Source organism: Lepisosteus platostomus, chromosome 2 (assembly GCF_059453375.1).
Source record: "Lepisosteus platostomus isolate fLepPlt1 chromosome 2, fLepPlt1.hap1, whole genome shotgun sequence".
Taxonomy (NCBI): domain Eukaryota; kingdom Metazoa; phylum Chordata; class Actinopteri; order Semionotiformes; family Lepisosteidae; genus Lepisosteus; species Lepisosteus platostomus.
In genome coordinates, this window is record NC_142612.1 from 80181599 (window position 1) to 80198617 (window position 17019).

General features: G+C 43.1%; 1 protein-coding gene across 7 annotated transcripts in view; it reads left to right on the forward strand.

Moving 5' to 3' along the window:
* LOC148677385 (spermatogenesis-associated protein 16-like) overlaps positions 1-13639 on the forward strand; it is a 34955-nt gene extending 21316 nt beyond the window's left edge. For 5 of the 7 annotated variants that reach the window (XM_088621795.1, XM_088621813.1, XM_088621780.1 and 2 more), the window contains exons 7-11: positions 845-991; positions 3030-3142; positions 5651-5815; positions 7894-7977; positions 13335-13639. In XM_088621795.1, the coding sequence (XP_088477921.1) occupies positions 845-991; positions 3030-3142; positions 5651-5815; positions 7894-7977; positions 13335-13496 (671 nt within the window). In that variant the 3' untranslated portion in view covers positions 13497-13639. Of the gene's footprint in view, positions 1-844; positions 992-3029; positions 3143-5643; positions 5816-7893; positions 7978-13334 lie in introns of those variants that run through there. The other 2 variants (XM_088621787.1, XM_088621823.1) reach the window with 2 other exon arrangements.
* Positions 13640-17019: the final 3380 nt, after the last annotated feature.

Here is a 17019-nt window from a genome sequence, read left to right on the forward strand (position 1 = left end):
GTACCCAGGTAACCTTGGTTTTCCTACCATGTCTTTGTTGTTTCATTCGGGAAGGTTTATCAAGTTAATACATCAATGCACCTGTTGTTGTACAAGAGATTTAAAAAGAGCTTTTAGATTAGGAGTCCCTGGCACTGCTTCTACAATGTAAGTTAAGGTTCTCTGATGTACTAGACGTAATGGATAGTTTTGTCACTTTTAGATTTGAAAGAAGACAGGATTTTATTTGATAAAAGTGGTATTTACTTTATTGGGACAACATCACATTGCCAGTTTGTTGGGTTTATTGTCTTAGTGGGGACATTTTCTATAATTTTCTCACAGTTTTCTTTGTCAGTCCTTGTAGAAAATATATACATTCAATGCAATTCTGCCTTGCTAAGGACTGTTTACTGACTTTGTAGTGTGATGTTTAAAATGATACTTTAATTTATTTTAGTACTTTACCTTGTTTTGCGTGAATTTGTAATGGTGCCTTTTAATGTCTTTTCAATGAAGGAAAATGTTTGAATGGACACATCACCTTGATGGGCATGTTTGCCTGCGTGGATGCTATTTCTTCCTGTGAAGAGAAGCAACTGAGAGAAAATATTTCAGGCAAATGGGAATGAGAATTCAGCTCATTTTCACAAACGTTTTGTGGGATTCAGGAAATCCGTTCATCATCAAAGTATCACATGCATCTCAGGGTGACTCAGGAGAAAGGTCATGAGGCAAATGTAACAGTTTGAATTAGAGGTCATCAAGAATTTCCCGTACTGAAAAATAATTCTCATAACTCACCCTCTCCTTTGTTAGTGCCTTAAGAGCATATCTCAGCGAAAACCATTGTTCCTTCCTTTAGATCCAACCCTTGCTCATTTACTGCCCCAAACAACAAACTGGGCCCTGCCTTCATCACAGAGGTATTTGATCACCCTTGGATTCCAGAAATGTGAAAATGGAAGCTTCTTAGACAAGCTGTTGACCAGAAAGTACCCAACTTTTACAGGTAAAATTACTCCTATGTGGATATTACATTTTCAAAAACACGTGAAGACTGCACTCAAACACACCATCAGTGTCAAATCCACGCTTTTGGGATGGTCAAGTCAAACAAAGCCAATTTATCATGTAAATTCCTGTTGATGAATTAACATGAAATATTTATTTTTAATTAAATATCTGTCAATAAATGCTCTTCAAATAATTTAAATTCACACAATACGTGGGAAGGAACCGCATTGCTATAACTTCATAGATGTAATCTACTTGACGTTCTTGAGAAGTTTATAAAGGGTGTCTTTTTTGGTAGCAAATTGACAATATTACATTATCACCATTACCCTTGTATAACTTGTATAGCTGCTTCCACACTGATTAGAATGTCAAACTGTCACTGAGCTGCATTTTAACACATCCCAAATCTTGAATTCATCTTTAAGCTACACATACTGTACTGTGGGAAAAGTGCTCTGGAAACAGAAACAGGCAGGCATATAATATGCCATCTGTGTGCGGTTTTATTTTATATTAAAAAGTAATCCTGGCACTTAATGAAGAGGCACTATAAAGAAAGCAAGATGCCTCTTTTTAAAAAAAAAGTCAATTCTCCTCTTATCATCTCCTTTACAAAACCCTAATACCGTCCACATTTAGTTGATCGCTTCTCTGTTCTCTGTTCTTTTCATTTTATTTTTCCTATGAGAAAGATACAACATTTAAAATATTAATATAATATTTAAAATATTTTTGTGTGGAGCTGTGTCAGTGTATGAGCTGCAAAGGCCCAAGCAGGGGTTAATTCCAGGTTGTCAACACAACTGAAACTGAAGAGGCTCCACACCTAGGAGGTGTGGTCACAATGAATCCAAACTCCATTTACTTTGCATAAAAAATTTACCTTTTCAGAGATCGACCTGTGTTGCTATGACTGTTTAAGTAACGGGCCTGTGCCTTTTCTGCTCATTGTTCAACATCCTGAAAAGACTTTCATCCTGGAAACGATAACCCCAGGGTGCCAGGTTGCTGTGGCCGTTGTGGTGTTGTCATTGCAGAGGCTGAAGAGCTCGGCTCTTGCCCGGCGGCTCTGAGACAGATACACTCTCCAGAGAGGGCAGTGCACTTGCAATGTCTTGGATGAAAAGACTATCAGGATCTGAACCTTTAAGGAAGTAATTATAGGCTTGTCAAAAAAAGGTTTTCAGATTTGCTGTAACAATAGTTTGAAGTGCTAAGCTTCAGATATTCTTTGTGCAAATGCTTGGAGGAATGACACTGGCACTGGGACTCAGAACCAATGGCGCAGGACGTTTATTGACAAGTACGGTATGCATTGTTCTTTCATTAACCTTCTGCCTGTGTGGCAAATGTAGTGAGTCACATTGCACTTTCAAATGTGCTTTCAGTAGCGTTTTAGCTTAGGAGGGCTGAAAAAGTAGACAGAAACAAGGCTGCACATCAGATGACATATTGAATGTGCAGTGTTTAAAAAAGAAGATCAATGTTTTGCGGTGTTATGCATTGTAGGAGAAGGTTCAAAACAAAATATCAAGTTTTCCTTTCTGTAGTTTTTATGGGAGCTCTGCTCTCATTTTATCCATTCGTGTGGGTCAAATTTGTAAAGAGCTCCAAGCGGCAGGGTTTGCACACTGAAAGGTGTAGTGTAGCACACACTGTACCTAACACACCTATTAAAACCCTTTCATGCTTGCTGGTGACCTGAGTCTGAGTGTGAGAGAAATGCAACAAACCGAGGCTTAAGCCTCTTCAGAAAGCTGTATTTTCATCTTTGTGTTGTGTGAAACTGCTCCCCTGCCTGGTACAGGTCACGACTGATGTGACAGCAGCAGGAAACAACCAGAATATCTGTCACAGTTACTGTAACACTATTCTGACAAAATGCGTTTTCTATTATTTCGCATAAAGGAGCAATTTATTGATCATAAGCAAGATGTATCAATATTATATATATAAGACCCACTACATAAGAAGAATGAGTATGTGGTCTAGAAACAGTGAGTCATTCTATTTTTTTTTTCTTTTTTAAGAGAATATGCTGCTGTCCTGCCCCCGGGCTTCAGAAGATGTGGAGAGGAACATCCACACCCTGGGGAAAAGGGTTCTTCCAGTGTTAGATTTTATCAGATGCACTAAGTTAGCTGTGGGTATAAGCCTGTGTTTAAATGCTAAAACGAGAGATGTGTACCTGCTGAGAAAGGACACATCCACCAGATGCTAAAGACGGGGCCATGTGTTGCATGGTACTGCTGGTCAAATCCAGCTCCAGTCCGGCATCGCGGCACATTCTCAAACCGCACAGTGACCCAGAAACATTCACATGGTCTGGAGCCTGAGCTCAAAGTGTTCATTGTGCTGCTGTCAGCAGGACCTCAGCACTGGGCCCGGGAAACACGGCGTCGCAGCTCACAAACATCAGCAGATCGGCTGTAATCCCGTATGGTCCTGCTATATATAAATAGGAGCAGTTTTGACAGAGAGGAAATGCCAATATGTGTCAAAATATGAAGCAACTAAACAAGGAGCATACATTCTTATCGGAGAGCTGGGCCTTCCTCTAACTCCCACAGATCTCAAAGTACTGGTGGAACAACAGTCAGACGTGAGAAAATTTCGGCTCGGTTGGCAGGGCTTTGGATAACCACAGAAAGACCACAATCTGTGCTGCTAAGTTAAAATGACTCAGGACGTCAGCATTAAATACTGAGCTCTTGGGGGTCTTAAATGACAAAGTTAAAGCATAACTAATAGTAGTAAAAATAATAATGAATTATAGTAAATGCGTCAATGCTCTGAAGTTTTTTTTCTATAAAAAAGGAGCAGGAAAGCCTAGCAGCTCCGTGCCTCAGGAACTCTCGCGTTACGAGTAAAGACACAGCTGGTAGGTCTCCCTGACAGGGTGCTTGATGTGAAGAAAGGCAATATAGGGCCCTTCACTCTCCCTCAGCAAGGAACTCTGCCTCAAACGTCCGCACCCAGGGCCTCGCGCCCAGGACCACAGTCCCGCAGAGCCTCCAGGGCTGCTGGTACCATTCCCCTGGCTCCGAGCACAGGACGCTCTGCGGTTTGCAGCCATGTTTATGTAATAGCTCGGAGAACATTGCTCTAAGCCGCTGAGGGGGAGATCTTGGTACCACAGTCTATCACCTATCAAGGAACGGAGATGAAGGCCTTTACAGCCTCATTAAAGCACAAGCCTGTCAGGGCTTAACTGAATACCACGTCCCACTGCAGGGATTCACCAGCTCTTACTTCAGCGGAAGAGAACAGGATATGTCACAACTGCTACAGGTTATAGTCAAAACTGTCATGAATATTACTCCCTTTTATAATGAGGCCACATTAGACCACATTAGGCTGCCGGTACTTTTCCCTGGTTGCAGAAGAAGGAAGGGGAGGGGGAGGTGATACTTTTTCCAGCCAAACAGGCATTCATATCTTTTATGTCTGGGAAGGGCGGGTTATCCTTGCCGTTTTTGCATTTTCCATTCACGAAGGGGGGGATGCGTTAGGGGAAACTTCGTGTACCACCCGTGAGTGTGCCTGAGGCAAGACATTCCTCAGGACTGGGGGTGGGTGGGAGGGGGGCAGAGCTGTACAATACTTGCAGGGGGAAAAGGACACATCTCGGGATGGGAGCTATTTCAGGATCTAGAAAGCCAACACCCCTGAGCTGAAGACACAGCAAGCCCCCCCCCCCCCGCCCCCCCAGGAGGGCAGGCAGTGCTGGTGAAAAATGACGCATGCTTGGGGATATATATCTGCAACAATAAAGAGGATGAATGGCTCAGAGTAGCATAGCAGGACAACCTCAGCCTAAACAAATGAGATGGAAACTGGCAAGGCAATGGGGAATTGTTCCCAGAACCCAGAATTAGCTACTTCGGGGATCCGAAGAGGCTCCACGTTGAACCTCAAAGAGCCCCAGGCCATAAAAAGTCATCGGCAGCCCACATTCTGCATTATCCAGCACCTCACCGAAGCTGCAGGCTTTCCTGTTAAAAACAGACCATGGTGCACTCAGGCTACTCATCTGAGAACTGCATACAGTACCTCTGACTCTCGCTCGCATGTGAACGGAGCCATTGCAGTCTTGAAGGAGAAGATCAGATTCACTTGTTCAGAGCCATGAAATGTTGTGTCAAAGGCCTGCATTTGTAAATTAATGGCAAGTGCTTTTAAGAGTGAAAGTGGGCAGCAGATTCCACATACAGAGTTGCGGGGGCACAGCGAACATTTTCTAGGCACCCTTGAATCAGGTCATCTGGGATCAGTCAACACTTGCTGGAGCACTGAAGCTGTGTCCCCTTCTATGTCAAACATAAATGTCGGTATTTTAAAAACTCAGACTTACCTTATATTGTGTTCTTCTGTCTAGAATGACTTAGTTTTCCTATCAAAGTTAACAAAAGTGGTTTGTAAGGTAGGAGGTGTCTCTTTCAGGTAAGGAACAGGTTGAGCTACAGAATGCATACAAATGCTCAGTTCTTAACTGGTACATAACTCTTTCAAAACACAACACAAAACATGTCTCTTGCTTGGAAAGTTGAAGCCAAGACAGAAACATGGTGCTGGGTTGTCTTGCAGGAAGTGTGGCGTTGGTCTATGTTGTCTCTCCTAACTCTCTCGTGTTTCTCCTCGGAGTCGGCAGGATGGTTTTTCTGCAGGTTCGGGGGTGATTCAGAAGCTGCAGTACGCAAGCTACCTCCGCCAATTGCAGCGTGTCACTGAGCACTCGCAGGTGATTCATCAAGCTCTGGCTGAACTCGCAGTCGCTCCCTATCTACAGGACATCAGTCAGGAGGACACTGAGCTGGTGAGCAGCTTCTGTCCTTGTTTTAGTGCAAACTGCCTCTGTGCATTGATAGCAGAACTCCATGACCTTAGCTACACCTCTGAAGTTCAGAGAACTTGCATTTGGAGAGATGTAGTAATGATTAAGGCATCCATTAATAGTTCACAAAATGAAAGAACTAGGCTAGGTATTTTATTAAAGTTCTGAATTATGCACACCAATAAGCAGTGCTTTGGTTTGAATATTTATGATATTAAAAAAATAAATGAACTAAAGGCGAGTCAGTTTTGTGTGTGTGCATGTGTGTGAAGGCTGGATGAGGTGGCATAAATTTTAAAGAAAACCTCATTTTCGGATATTGTGATGAAGCTCTATAATTGCCTCTCTAGTAGATTAGTGCCGCTCTGCAGCGAGATTAAAACAGATCAATGCAGCTTGATTTATGTGATATTGCGACAAAATCAGCAATGAATAGAGAACTGGGTCCTCTAATTGCTGGGGGATTTAGATGGGCTCAGCGGGTCAGATTCATGAACTTGTTTAAGGTATTAAATTTAAGGGTCACTGCTGCTTGGTGCAGATCGGCTGTTGTCCCTTTTTCGTTCCAAGAAATGCTTATTCAGAGCAGAGTGCCTCCAGCCAGCTGCATTAAAAACCCTTTCTGTTAGATGCTCCCTTTGTTTTCCTCCACTGTTCCTTCAGTTTAAAGGTCTTGAAGCTGCATGCTCTTTAGTCAGTGCCCTGCAGAAAGGAAAGTGGATCCGTATTTAAAGTCTTTAACACCTAAGTCTTCAGGTGTCCTAGGCAGCTGGTCCAGGCCTGAAGCACCACAGGATGCCAGGAATTAGATGACAATAAGCTTTGGTTTCATCAGTGCTAAGCACAGAAGTGATAGTTCTCAAGTTAAAAGGTGGGACTAAAGCTGACACTAAGAAACAAAAACTTGAAAGCAAACTTGTAAGTGAATAAGATGGTGTTCATACACGCCGTCTCCTGTACAAGTCCCACATAAATCTGTACATCAAAGGAAGTACACTATGTAGGAACAGGTGCATTTTCCAGCCAGCTGATGTGTCAGACATGAAGGACTTCCACAGATGTCCAGTGGCTTCTTGTGCAGGACACACAGGCTGTAGTCCTAAGCCCTTACCAAGACTGCTCCATAAAGAGGAGTGACGTCAAGAAAAAGACCCTTAGAATGAGGCTGTAGAGGTTCCCCGGCTTTGCTTCTCCGTGTGGAGACAGTCATTTTAACCAACTGTCCCCTCCCTCTGCTATTAACGCAAGGGACCTCTGTGCCTATCTGTCTCGCCTTACCCACAGCTCTCTTTGGGCCAGCTGCTACTCACAGTTCAGCCAGTGACCCTGTGCAGGTGTGCAGTGAGGGGTGTTACATTTGCCGAGCACACTGTGATAATCAGCCGCTGCCACACTGATTTATTGAGCTGGTCAGCTCTGCCTAGCACTCACTGACAGGAAACACTAGAACTGCTCAGGAGAGGATATTTAAAGGGATAAGTGTGCTTCCAAGGCAACTGCACCTGATACAATATACAGTATATCAAGTTCTGTTTCTTTCACAGGATGCATTAGAGCTATGCAAGTCTCCATCATTCAACCAGTTTCTACCGAGAAACCCCTAAACATACATTTATCTCCTTTCTTTCAACAAGTAAGAAAAATCATAACCAACCTCACTGGAAGCTGAATTGTAGACCTGCTATCTTTGTGCAACATATGATTCTGAAAATTGAACATCTACAACAGTGATGCGTGAATGTACTGGCTTTTTTTTATCACACAAGCCTGTAGGTGTATTGGTATAAAGTTTCCACATGTACACATGGATGGTTTCCTTCTTCACATCACGATGAATAAATGGTAAGAAATCTTCACACAATTTTCCTCTTTCAAAGCATTTAAATTCTATCTAGTTTCCTTGAAGAAATATGCAAGACCACCGTCCTTATTGTGTGAAGAATGAGTAATAAAATCATCCTACAAATGATTTTTTAATTAGCTTTTAAATCTGTGTGTTTAGAGCCGTTATTGCAGTAGGTGTGAATAGTGCTCTGATAATTTTTATCTCTGTGCCACAGCTGCACGCGCTAATGGCAGACACCATGGCCACCCTTGAAGGAAGCCAGACTGATAAAGAATGTGTTTGGAATGAAATGCAAAAGGTAAAATGAAAGAAGAGAAATGTGACGTCTAAGGAACAGGATATTCTAGTGGGGAAAGATGCGCTTGAAAGACATCTCGTGCATTTGTCAGATTAATGTCAAAGATATAGCCATCTGTTAGTGGTTATAACAAGGTGAAATTTCTATTAAAAAGTGTTAAGTGAGACGAAACTGATTATCCAGTACGTAGGCTAGAAGGTAAAAATAAGATATTCGCCACTGAAAACAAAAGGTGTTAAAAAAGTATAGCTGTTGGGTTTCATCAGCAAGGTGGAATTTATTCACTACAGAAGGAAAGGAGATATTTGCAGTGACTGCAGGCTTTGGCTTCTATGTGCAATGCAACAGTCTACAGCATACAGTCTGGCCACTATCCTTAACTTTGTAGGTCATGCTTTGTAAAACATAGTTACTCATTTATTTTTAAATTCCATAGATGCAGTTTAGTATTTTTTTTATTTGTTTAGTCACATTCTGCAATTGTCTATATGTCACCTGAGTGTAGTTTCAGGTAGATTACACTTCAAAGTCTTTTAAAATGTACACCCTTTGCATGCTGGTAAAGAGTGGTCTTTAATGTGAACCAGTGAGCCCATGAACAGCAGGCACAGTCTGAGAGTGGCCAGTAGCCGTCGCTGTAGCCTGGGGATTCGGAGGAGGGACACTCAGGGGCTGGAGTTGCTGATCCCAGAGCAGGAAGCCCCTGATGGTTCCAGAGGGGAGATGAAGGGAACAGGAGCAGAAATGCTTGTCTCCCTGGTAACCGCACACCGAGTACGGGCATTTGGGGATGTGGCACAAGGGCACAGTGCATGCTTTGCATGTATGAGGTCCCAGGTTCAGTCCTGACATCTCCAGGTACTTTGTATCAGGATACTGGGTACAGATAAGGGGTGAACACTTAAACTGGGGTGATGTAATTAGAGGGGTACTGCAAGGATCTGAACTAGGTTCACTGCTCTTCATTTCTATCAGTGATCTAGATTCTGATCTAGTTAATAAACTAGTCAAGTCTGTAGATAACGCCAAATAAGTAGGATTAGCAAACACCAGAAGCTGCAAATTAAATTTAAGAAGATTTAAATAAAATTTACAGCTGAGCTAACACCTTGCATATGATATGTAATTATGTAATATAGACAAGTGCAGGATATTACATACTGTTAGTAAAAAATTATAAATACAAAATGGGAAATGCTGAGCAAGAAGAGGCCACATATGAAAATACTTAGTTGCTGATGCTGACACTGCAAATACATTTTCTCCAAAATATAGGGAAGCAATTAATGAGAAAAACAAAATGTTTGGATGTACATTTAAGAATGTAGAGCAATTAACTATTTATTACCAAATGAGCTAGATGGTTTTCTCTCATTTGTAACCTTTTCTTAAGGTCCTAACATGTTACATTCGTCCCACGACTGCCAAGTCTGCTCTCTCAGAGGTCAAGCCTGGAACCTGAACACTCACAGTGCCACACTCATGCCAGCTGACATAGCCCGCGGTCCTACAGCACCCCTATTATATCCTCTCTAAAAACAGGGAAATTGAAAAAGTTCCCTGGAACAAAGAGGCAGCTAACGTGTGAAGGGCTCTCACACTGGCCAGCACACGGAGGCACATCCGTGGGTCAGTCCCTCGCAGTCCTGGGTCAGTCCTGGGTCAGTCCCTCGCAGTCTTTTGCAGTCCTGGGTCAGTCCTGGGTCAGTCTCTTGCAGTCCTGGGTCAGTCTCTTGCAGTCCTGGGTCAGTCTCTCGCAGTCCTGGGTCAGTCCCTCGCAGTCTTGGGTCAGTCCCGGGTCAGTCCTGGGTCAGTCCCTCGCAGTCTCTTGCAGTCCTGGGTCAGTCCCTCACAGTCCCGGGTCAGTTCTGGGTCAGTCCCTCGCAGTCTTTTGTAGTCCTGGGTCAGTCTCTCGCAGTCCCGGGTCAGTCCTTTGCAGTCTTTTGCAGTCCTGGGTCAGTCCCTCGCAGTCCTGGGTCAGTCCTGGGTCAGTCCCTCGCAGTCTTTTGCAGTCCTGGGTCAGTACCTTGCAGTCCCGGGTCAGTCCTGGGTCAGTCTCTCACAGTCCTGGGTCAGTCCCGGGTCAGTCCTGGGTCAGTCTCTCACAGTCCTGGGTCAGTCTCTCGCAGTCCCGGGTCAGTCCTTGGTCAGTCTCTCGCAGTCCTGGGTCAGTCCCGGGTCTGCGGGTCAGAATTCCTCTTGCTATCCATGCTGGCTCCTGAGTGCCAGCCGTCTCCAGCCACAGTGGTGTTTCTTACGCCACATTCCAACCGGCTAAACTGATCAAATCTGAGGGAGCTTAAGACTGTGTTTTAAAATTAGAATGCTAAACATGGAAAATGCCATTATTTCAGTGCAAACATTTTTTTATTTTAAAATTCCTATAGGAAAAATTCTTTAGTTACATGACATGCTTCTATCACCCCGACCTTTAACACAGTGGCCCCAGAAGTCTTCTACATAGTCTCAATAAGAAATGACTATGGCTGTGAAATACAGTCTTGTGATGGTGTCTTCCACCCACCTGAATTCCTTTCTCTTAATAAGAAATATGAATGGCACTGGCACTGCCTCTTTGTTCATTCAAGCTGAGTGTGACAGCACACATCGCTTGCCGAACCTGTTTTGGACTTATTGTCCACCCAGGGGTCGTTATTTTCCCTGTGAGAAAATTGCCTGCTCTGTAGTGAATGAATTGGATGGGCAGTTTTCCTGCAGGGTAAATTCAGCCCCCTGCTTTCCCCCTGTGATTTTTCTCACCGATTTGAAACAACCGATTTCAAAGCCAGTTTGTGCTCACGGAGGCTAGGATTGCTGATGATAGAGCTGCTCTGATTGCAGCATCTTGCCCGATATCTTTTCTCAACCTCGCTGTTCCAGGCTGTTCCAGACTGTTCTCTGACCAGCTCCTGCCCAGCCCCTTGCCCAGCTCCTGTCCATCTCCTGCCCAGCCCCTTGCCCAACTCCTGTCCATCTCCTGTCCAGCCCCCTGCCCACTCCTGCCCACCTCCTGTCCAGCCCCCTGCCCATCTCCTGTCCAGCCCCCTGCTCATCTCCTGTCCAGCCCCCTTCCCAACTCCTGCTCATCTCCTGTCCAGCCCCCTTCCCAACTCCTGCCCAGCTTCTGCCCAGCCCCCTGACCAGCTCCTGTCCAGCTCCCTGCCCAACTCCTGTCGAGCCCCCTGCCAAACTCCATTCCAGCCTGGATGTCTGGCCTACATCTGGCAGCTGTGTTTAGGTCGACATTATTTTTTCTCACCATAGTGATAAATGTAGAGATGAGCAAGAGAAGGAGAATTTGTACTGAACTTTACCTGGACCTCTTCCTGTAAAGGAGAATTTGTTCTCCATTGACTTGTCTAGTTAAGTAAAAAATGATTATGGAGCATTTCCCACAATCCCATGCAATACTCTGTTAAGTTGTTCTTGTAGTGACAAACCTTCAATTTTGGTTGGTTTAGGAGTCACTTCTGTTTTTGGATATTCCACTGAGGCATGAAGTAGATCACAAGACTCACAGTTCTAAAAATGATATTTTGAAAAATTAATGATTTAAGCAATTTTAATGCAATTAGAGGAAATAGAACTGCTTATTTTTTACTCGACAAAAAGTTAAAAAAAACGCATTTACTTACAAATACCAATTCTAATTTATCTGATAATATTGTTTTCTAATTTCATCAGCAGTGGGGTGGAGAAATCTTTCTGTTCTTGAACTTTGGCAAATGCATATTATTAAATGGGTCTCTTTTGTAAATCCCTGAACAGTACAAAACTGAAATTACTCTCCTCTTGCTAAGCAACACATACAAAAATACTGGGAACCCCCCACACAAATACTCAGCAACACAAAGGAGCTCTTTCAGTCAGTCTGATCTAACAGTGTTATAAACCCTGCACGACTGGTTAGAGCTGTAACCTCATTCCTGTTTACCTGCCTGGTGAGTTGCTTGTGTGATCGTCGCAGTTCCGTGCGGGGTCGTGCCCCCCGCCACCCGTTCCGTCCCGCACACCTGGGGCGCGAACCCGGGTCTCTGGCGCATGAGCTAAAGTAGACCTCCCCCAGCCCAGGCAGCTGAGGACCCTGCTACGCGCAGTGAGGGTGCTGACGTCACCACACCAGCTCCCCTACACTTGCAAGACTTTAATAACAGAAAACAATGTTTTCTTGTCAATGGCATAAATGGTCTGTAAAAATAGGGGGCACATTTTTAACAATCCAGAGGATGTGCAGTGTAAACTTTGTCATCAAATCTAATTAGTCCAGTGCTGTACCTGTGTTATCAATGAAAGCCACAACAATCAATGCCTGGTAAAATAGGGTGAGGTTCTTAATAATATACTTCCCACTGGGCTCCTGGCAGCATGTTAATGACCATCTGCTGCAGTGAGCACACCAGACTTCACCTAGTCTTGCACCTTGCTGCAAATTACTCTGCAGTATACTGAGCTACTCAGTGCCTACAGCTTTCTTTAGGAAGGAGTTACAGTGTATTCAATTACGAATGCACAGATTATAAGACCTGCTGTACATTAGTCGGTTTTGAAAGCCAAAAAAGAATAGCAGCTAAAATCATACTTTTCACATGCTGGAAGAATGTGTTTATTATTGTAACCAGAACGTACATCACACTGCTTTTAGTTGCATCCTCCTGTGCTTGTATTAATGACAGACACTTCTGTACCATTACAATATTCTCGCAATTTATCCTTCAGTTCATAAAACACATCCCGGTACAAATGCAGCGTTTAAGTGGAATTGAAGCAGGTTGGTACTTTAGCATCTAGGAGAATACTAAATTTGTGCACAGCTCAGTTGCAAATTTAGGCAGGATTCTGGAGGAAACTGGAGTCTGTTCAGTTATTCTTCCATTGCGCACTAATCCACTGTGCAAGATGCTGCACCAGGCAACACCTTTATTTAAATTACATTTTGATTTAATATAACTGTAGCCCTTGCCATAAGCCCAGAGAACTCTAATTTCTTTCCCAGTAACAATTCCACTTACACTGTACACCACCACCTCTGGTGTGGTTCTTTTCTTCTTAAAGAAGAAAATTGCTTTATAAAATTAATTTCTTAATCATGCAGAGTTTATCTCCTTTACACCACTAAAGTCCATTCACACTCACCACCACTCCACAGAAAGGCATTTGCCTATTCTTCAAAACAACTAAATACGTCACAGAGCACAAACCTGGTGGGATACCCACAAAGTGAAACTGAATTTAATATTTGGTTCATTTATTTGGAGAATCACGGTTCTCAAAAATGTCTTAGCAAAATATACTCAACCTCAGTAATAGGTGACATTTAAAAAGTTAAGTACAAAGGAACTTTTGCCCTTTTTTTGCAGGTGGGATTGCTGGAAGATCTTATCCATCACCTGGGGGCTGACTTTCCGCGGAGAAGAAAGCCGAGCGCGGCGGCCAGGAAGCAGCGGGTGCGAAGGAGGAGGGGAAGGGCAGAGCAGCCCCAGCCTGCAGCAGAGAGAGGCCCCCCCGGAGCTGGACATTAATACACCGCCGGGCGGGCAAGCAGGACCACAAAGGCCTGTCTTCAAACTAATGAGGCGTCCCCTCGCGAAGCCCCGACTCCAGCAAGACGCTCTCGCCCCACATTAGTCTAAGCTGGCAGAAATAAATGGAGTTTGTGAGTCCATTGGCTTCGTCCTTATTTACATTTTTCCTTGCTTACTTTGAGGGAACACGGTCTCCCTTTCTGTGTTCTCACTTCGGTTTTGAAAGCAGCAAAAGGACAAGTGGTATCCCCCCGTTTCTGGCATCAGCGCTGCCGTCAAGCACCGTCAGCGACCACAGAAACCTGCCTTCTGCTTTTAACATCGTGGTGGGGAGGGGATAGAAAAGGCTTCAAAATGTATTCAAGTGTTTCAGTTACGAGCCAACTGATTAAGAGTTTTAAACATTTTCAAGCTGTGGTTTAGAAATGTTAAGTGCATGTGAACAAACTAACAGCAAATGCTTTTCGGAAAAAAAATGTTAGAGGGTGTCGTAAAAGGGATTTGATGGTCACAATTTCTTACTGAAACAAATTCAGTAACTTTCAACTGAAATCTCAGAAATTCTCAGAAAAATCCAGACCTCTTGATAAGAGAGGCTTACATATCTCAATGCGAAAAAAATGTTTTTTTCTCCCCCCATCTGGTTTTAATTGCATCTGTCTTGTTTATTATCATGTACAAAGAAAAAAAAATCGATAACAAAATGGTTACAAAATTTGAGTGCACGAACTGCAGTTTCAGGATTGATGCTGTTCAATTGTAGCCGAGTAAACAACCGGCGGCCACTCGCCGTTCTCAGGTGGGCTGAGAGGTTGATCGATCGGCTGCAGCAGCCAGCTTCGAGCGTGACCCCCGTCAGGGGACCCCCTTCCCCGACCGGCGCGGCCCTGCTGGAGCTCACAGCCCCGGAGAAGGCGGATCATCCCGCGGTTCCCCTCTGCGCTGCAGGGATATTCGCGCAGACAGAAGGATGTCTACATGTACAGTATATTTTTTTTGTTCCATGCTGCAACCTCTTATTTTTCGGCCGGTGAAAATAGCGCGGTCACTCGGGTGCTTCCTATTGCAATCTTGCTCCATGTCAACAGTAGTGTCTTCAACTTATTGGCCTTAACCGGCATGAGACACGTAATGCTTTGCTCAGTAAGAAATCGGATAACACGTGTGTTCATGTGTGCTATTTACTTGAAACAAGTTTCATTGAACTTTTAGTGCTGATTGTCCGAAAGCCTTTTGAATATTACTTGTGCAATATTGACTAAATATACCACCATTTATATTTGTATAAAATATTGTAGCGCATTCGCCCGCTCTGCGGCCGAAGAGCGCTACAATATATTCTAACTTACACACACCCAAAGAAGGCTGCACAGCCGAAACGTTGTTTCTTTTCTTGTCTTTTCAGCATGGAATAAACCTTTACTTGCTCCAATATTTACCAATCCCATCATCTTTTGAATTTGTAAATAATTGCAAAGCAGCCTAATGCAAATTGCTTATTAAAGTAGATGAAAAAAGTCACAGAAACTCATTTAGATCTGTATGAATTTCACCTCCATTATACAATATTGTGAAAAGCAAAATACTTTTACATGCATAAATCGCAATGTCAGACTTCACTGAAATTCATGAACAAAAGCTATGTATGAACTGCTAAAAAGCCAGCCTTAATGTTAAGTACTGTATACTGAAGAGACTGTTGTATATCCTGAAGGAACTCTGTAGTAAGAAGATGTAAAGGAGCATTGTGGGTTTTTCACTCCAGAGTAATTTTTACCTCATATATGAAACATAATGCAAAGGATTTAAGGTATTACGGCAAACTGATACAGTATGTGTTAAATCTTCTGTTGTAATTATTGAAAATAGTGTTGGAAGCGTCAAAGGAGCTGATTTGAAGTAGAAACAGGTAAGTGAAATTTGCACAGAGTCACAGAGCTCACCACTGTCCCATAGAACTTTCTCAAGAGTACAACTGAGCTACAATGTTGTTGGACATATATATATATATTAAATGCTCGTCTTTAAAGTTACATGTCACACCTGAGCTTTATAACCTTTCTTCAATTCTGTGATTCATGCTGTGTGAATAGATGGATAGTCATAGTGCTTATTAGAGCTATAGGAATCTCAGGATACAACAAGGAGAAATCTAACAAACTTTTGTATCTCTGGTATCATTTTTTTACTACATAAAGTACCACAGCCTTGCTGAATTGTGTTTTTGATACAGTACATCATTAGAAACTGCGTCCTTGGTTTGAGATGAGTCCAGTGCAACTCGAACCCTGGAAGGATAATAACTTGAAGGATAAGTGAATACCTTCTCATAAAAAAAGAAGTTAAGAGCATAAGAAAGATTACAAAAGTTACTTAATTTATCATGGTTCATTTGCTGTTGTAATACTGAATAAAACTATTTTAAAATTTATTATTGCCTCAGTTCTAACATACAATTGACAATTTTGTTCACCAACACTTGTAATTCAGTGCACTCTGTTTTCTTTTTACTCACTCGACAAAGTCCTTTCTTTCTCCTTATATATTTTCCCAATTGCTTTATTAGATTTTTTTTTACTCTAGGGATGATTCCGGCTCTATCTCTTCCCATTCTACAATATACATCTTTTAAACTCTGACTCATTCCCTCATAGTCTGCTTCCCAGCTTTGACTCGGACTCTACATGCACAGTTTCATACCATAATATGATCACAGTTCCCTAATGGATCTCTCCCCTCTTTTCCTCCACTCTGTCTTCAAGTGTTTAAGAAGACAAGATCAATTCAGAGACTCGCTATAGAAAACAGTCCCCAGTGTTTATAAAAGTATTCAAGGAAGTCATGAAGGATTCCCTTGTTATCAACGAAAGAAATGTGGGAATAAGACATTCACAGCAGTTTGGGACAGACCGGCTTTACCACCTGGGGGCTCTTGTACAAAAGCAAACACTGGGCGCACTGGTGTCTTTTGTAAATGTGAAAGGAGGGGAGTGGAGAAGATACAAGGATATGTGCAGTCTGGACAAGAGCATGAAGGTGTAGAACCTGAAATGCATCAAGATTCCTCTGTCCCATTGCTTTCCATCAGAGAGAAACATGAAAGCAGCTATTTAGATTTCTTGTTTTCAATAAGGAAAATATCTGTGGAAGATACAGTACATACTGTGTGTCTTAATTATATACGTGCTATGGTGGTGTTATTAAACACACTGGTATGCAGAGAATCAACTTTCAAGGTCTTGACTAATTGGGAGGGGTCTGAGCCCTGAGGTTACCAGGGAGACGAGCAGTTCTGCTCCGGGTCCCTTCGTCTCCCTTCCGGCACCGACAGGGTCTTCCAGCTCTGGGATCAGCCTCCCCAGCCCCTGGCTGTCTCCCTGCCAAAAGTTCCAGTGGGAAAACAGCGTCGGCTACAGTATTCTACACAGCATTCAGCATTGAAGAGCACAGCACCCTGGTTTACAGCACTTTGCTTCATGACTCAATCCATGAAATATTTCCAGCATCGTTTTTTTCTCAG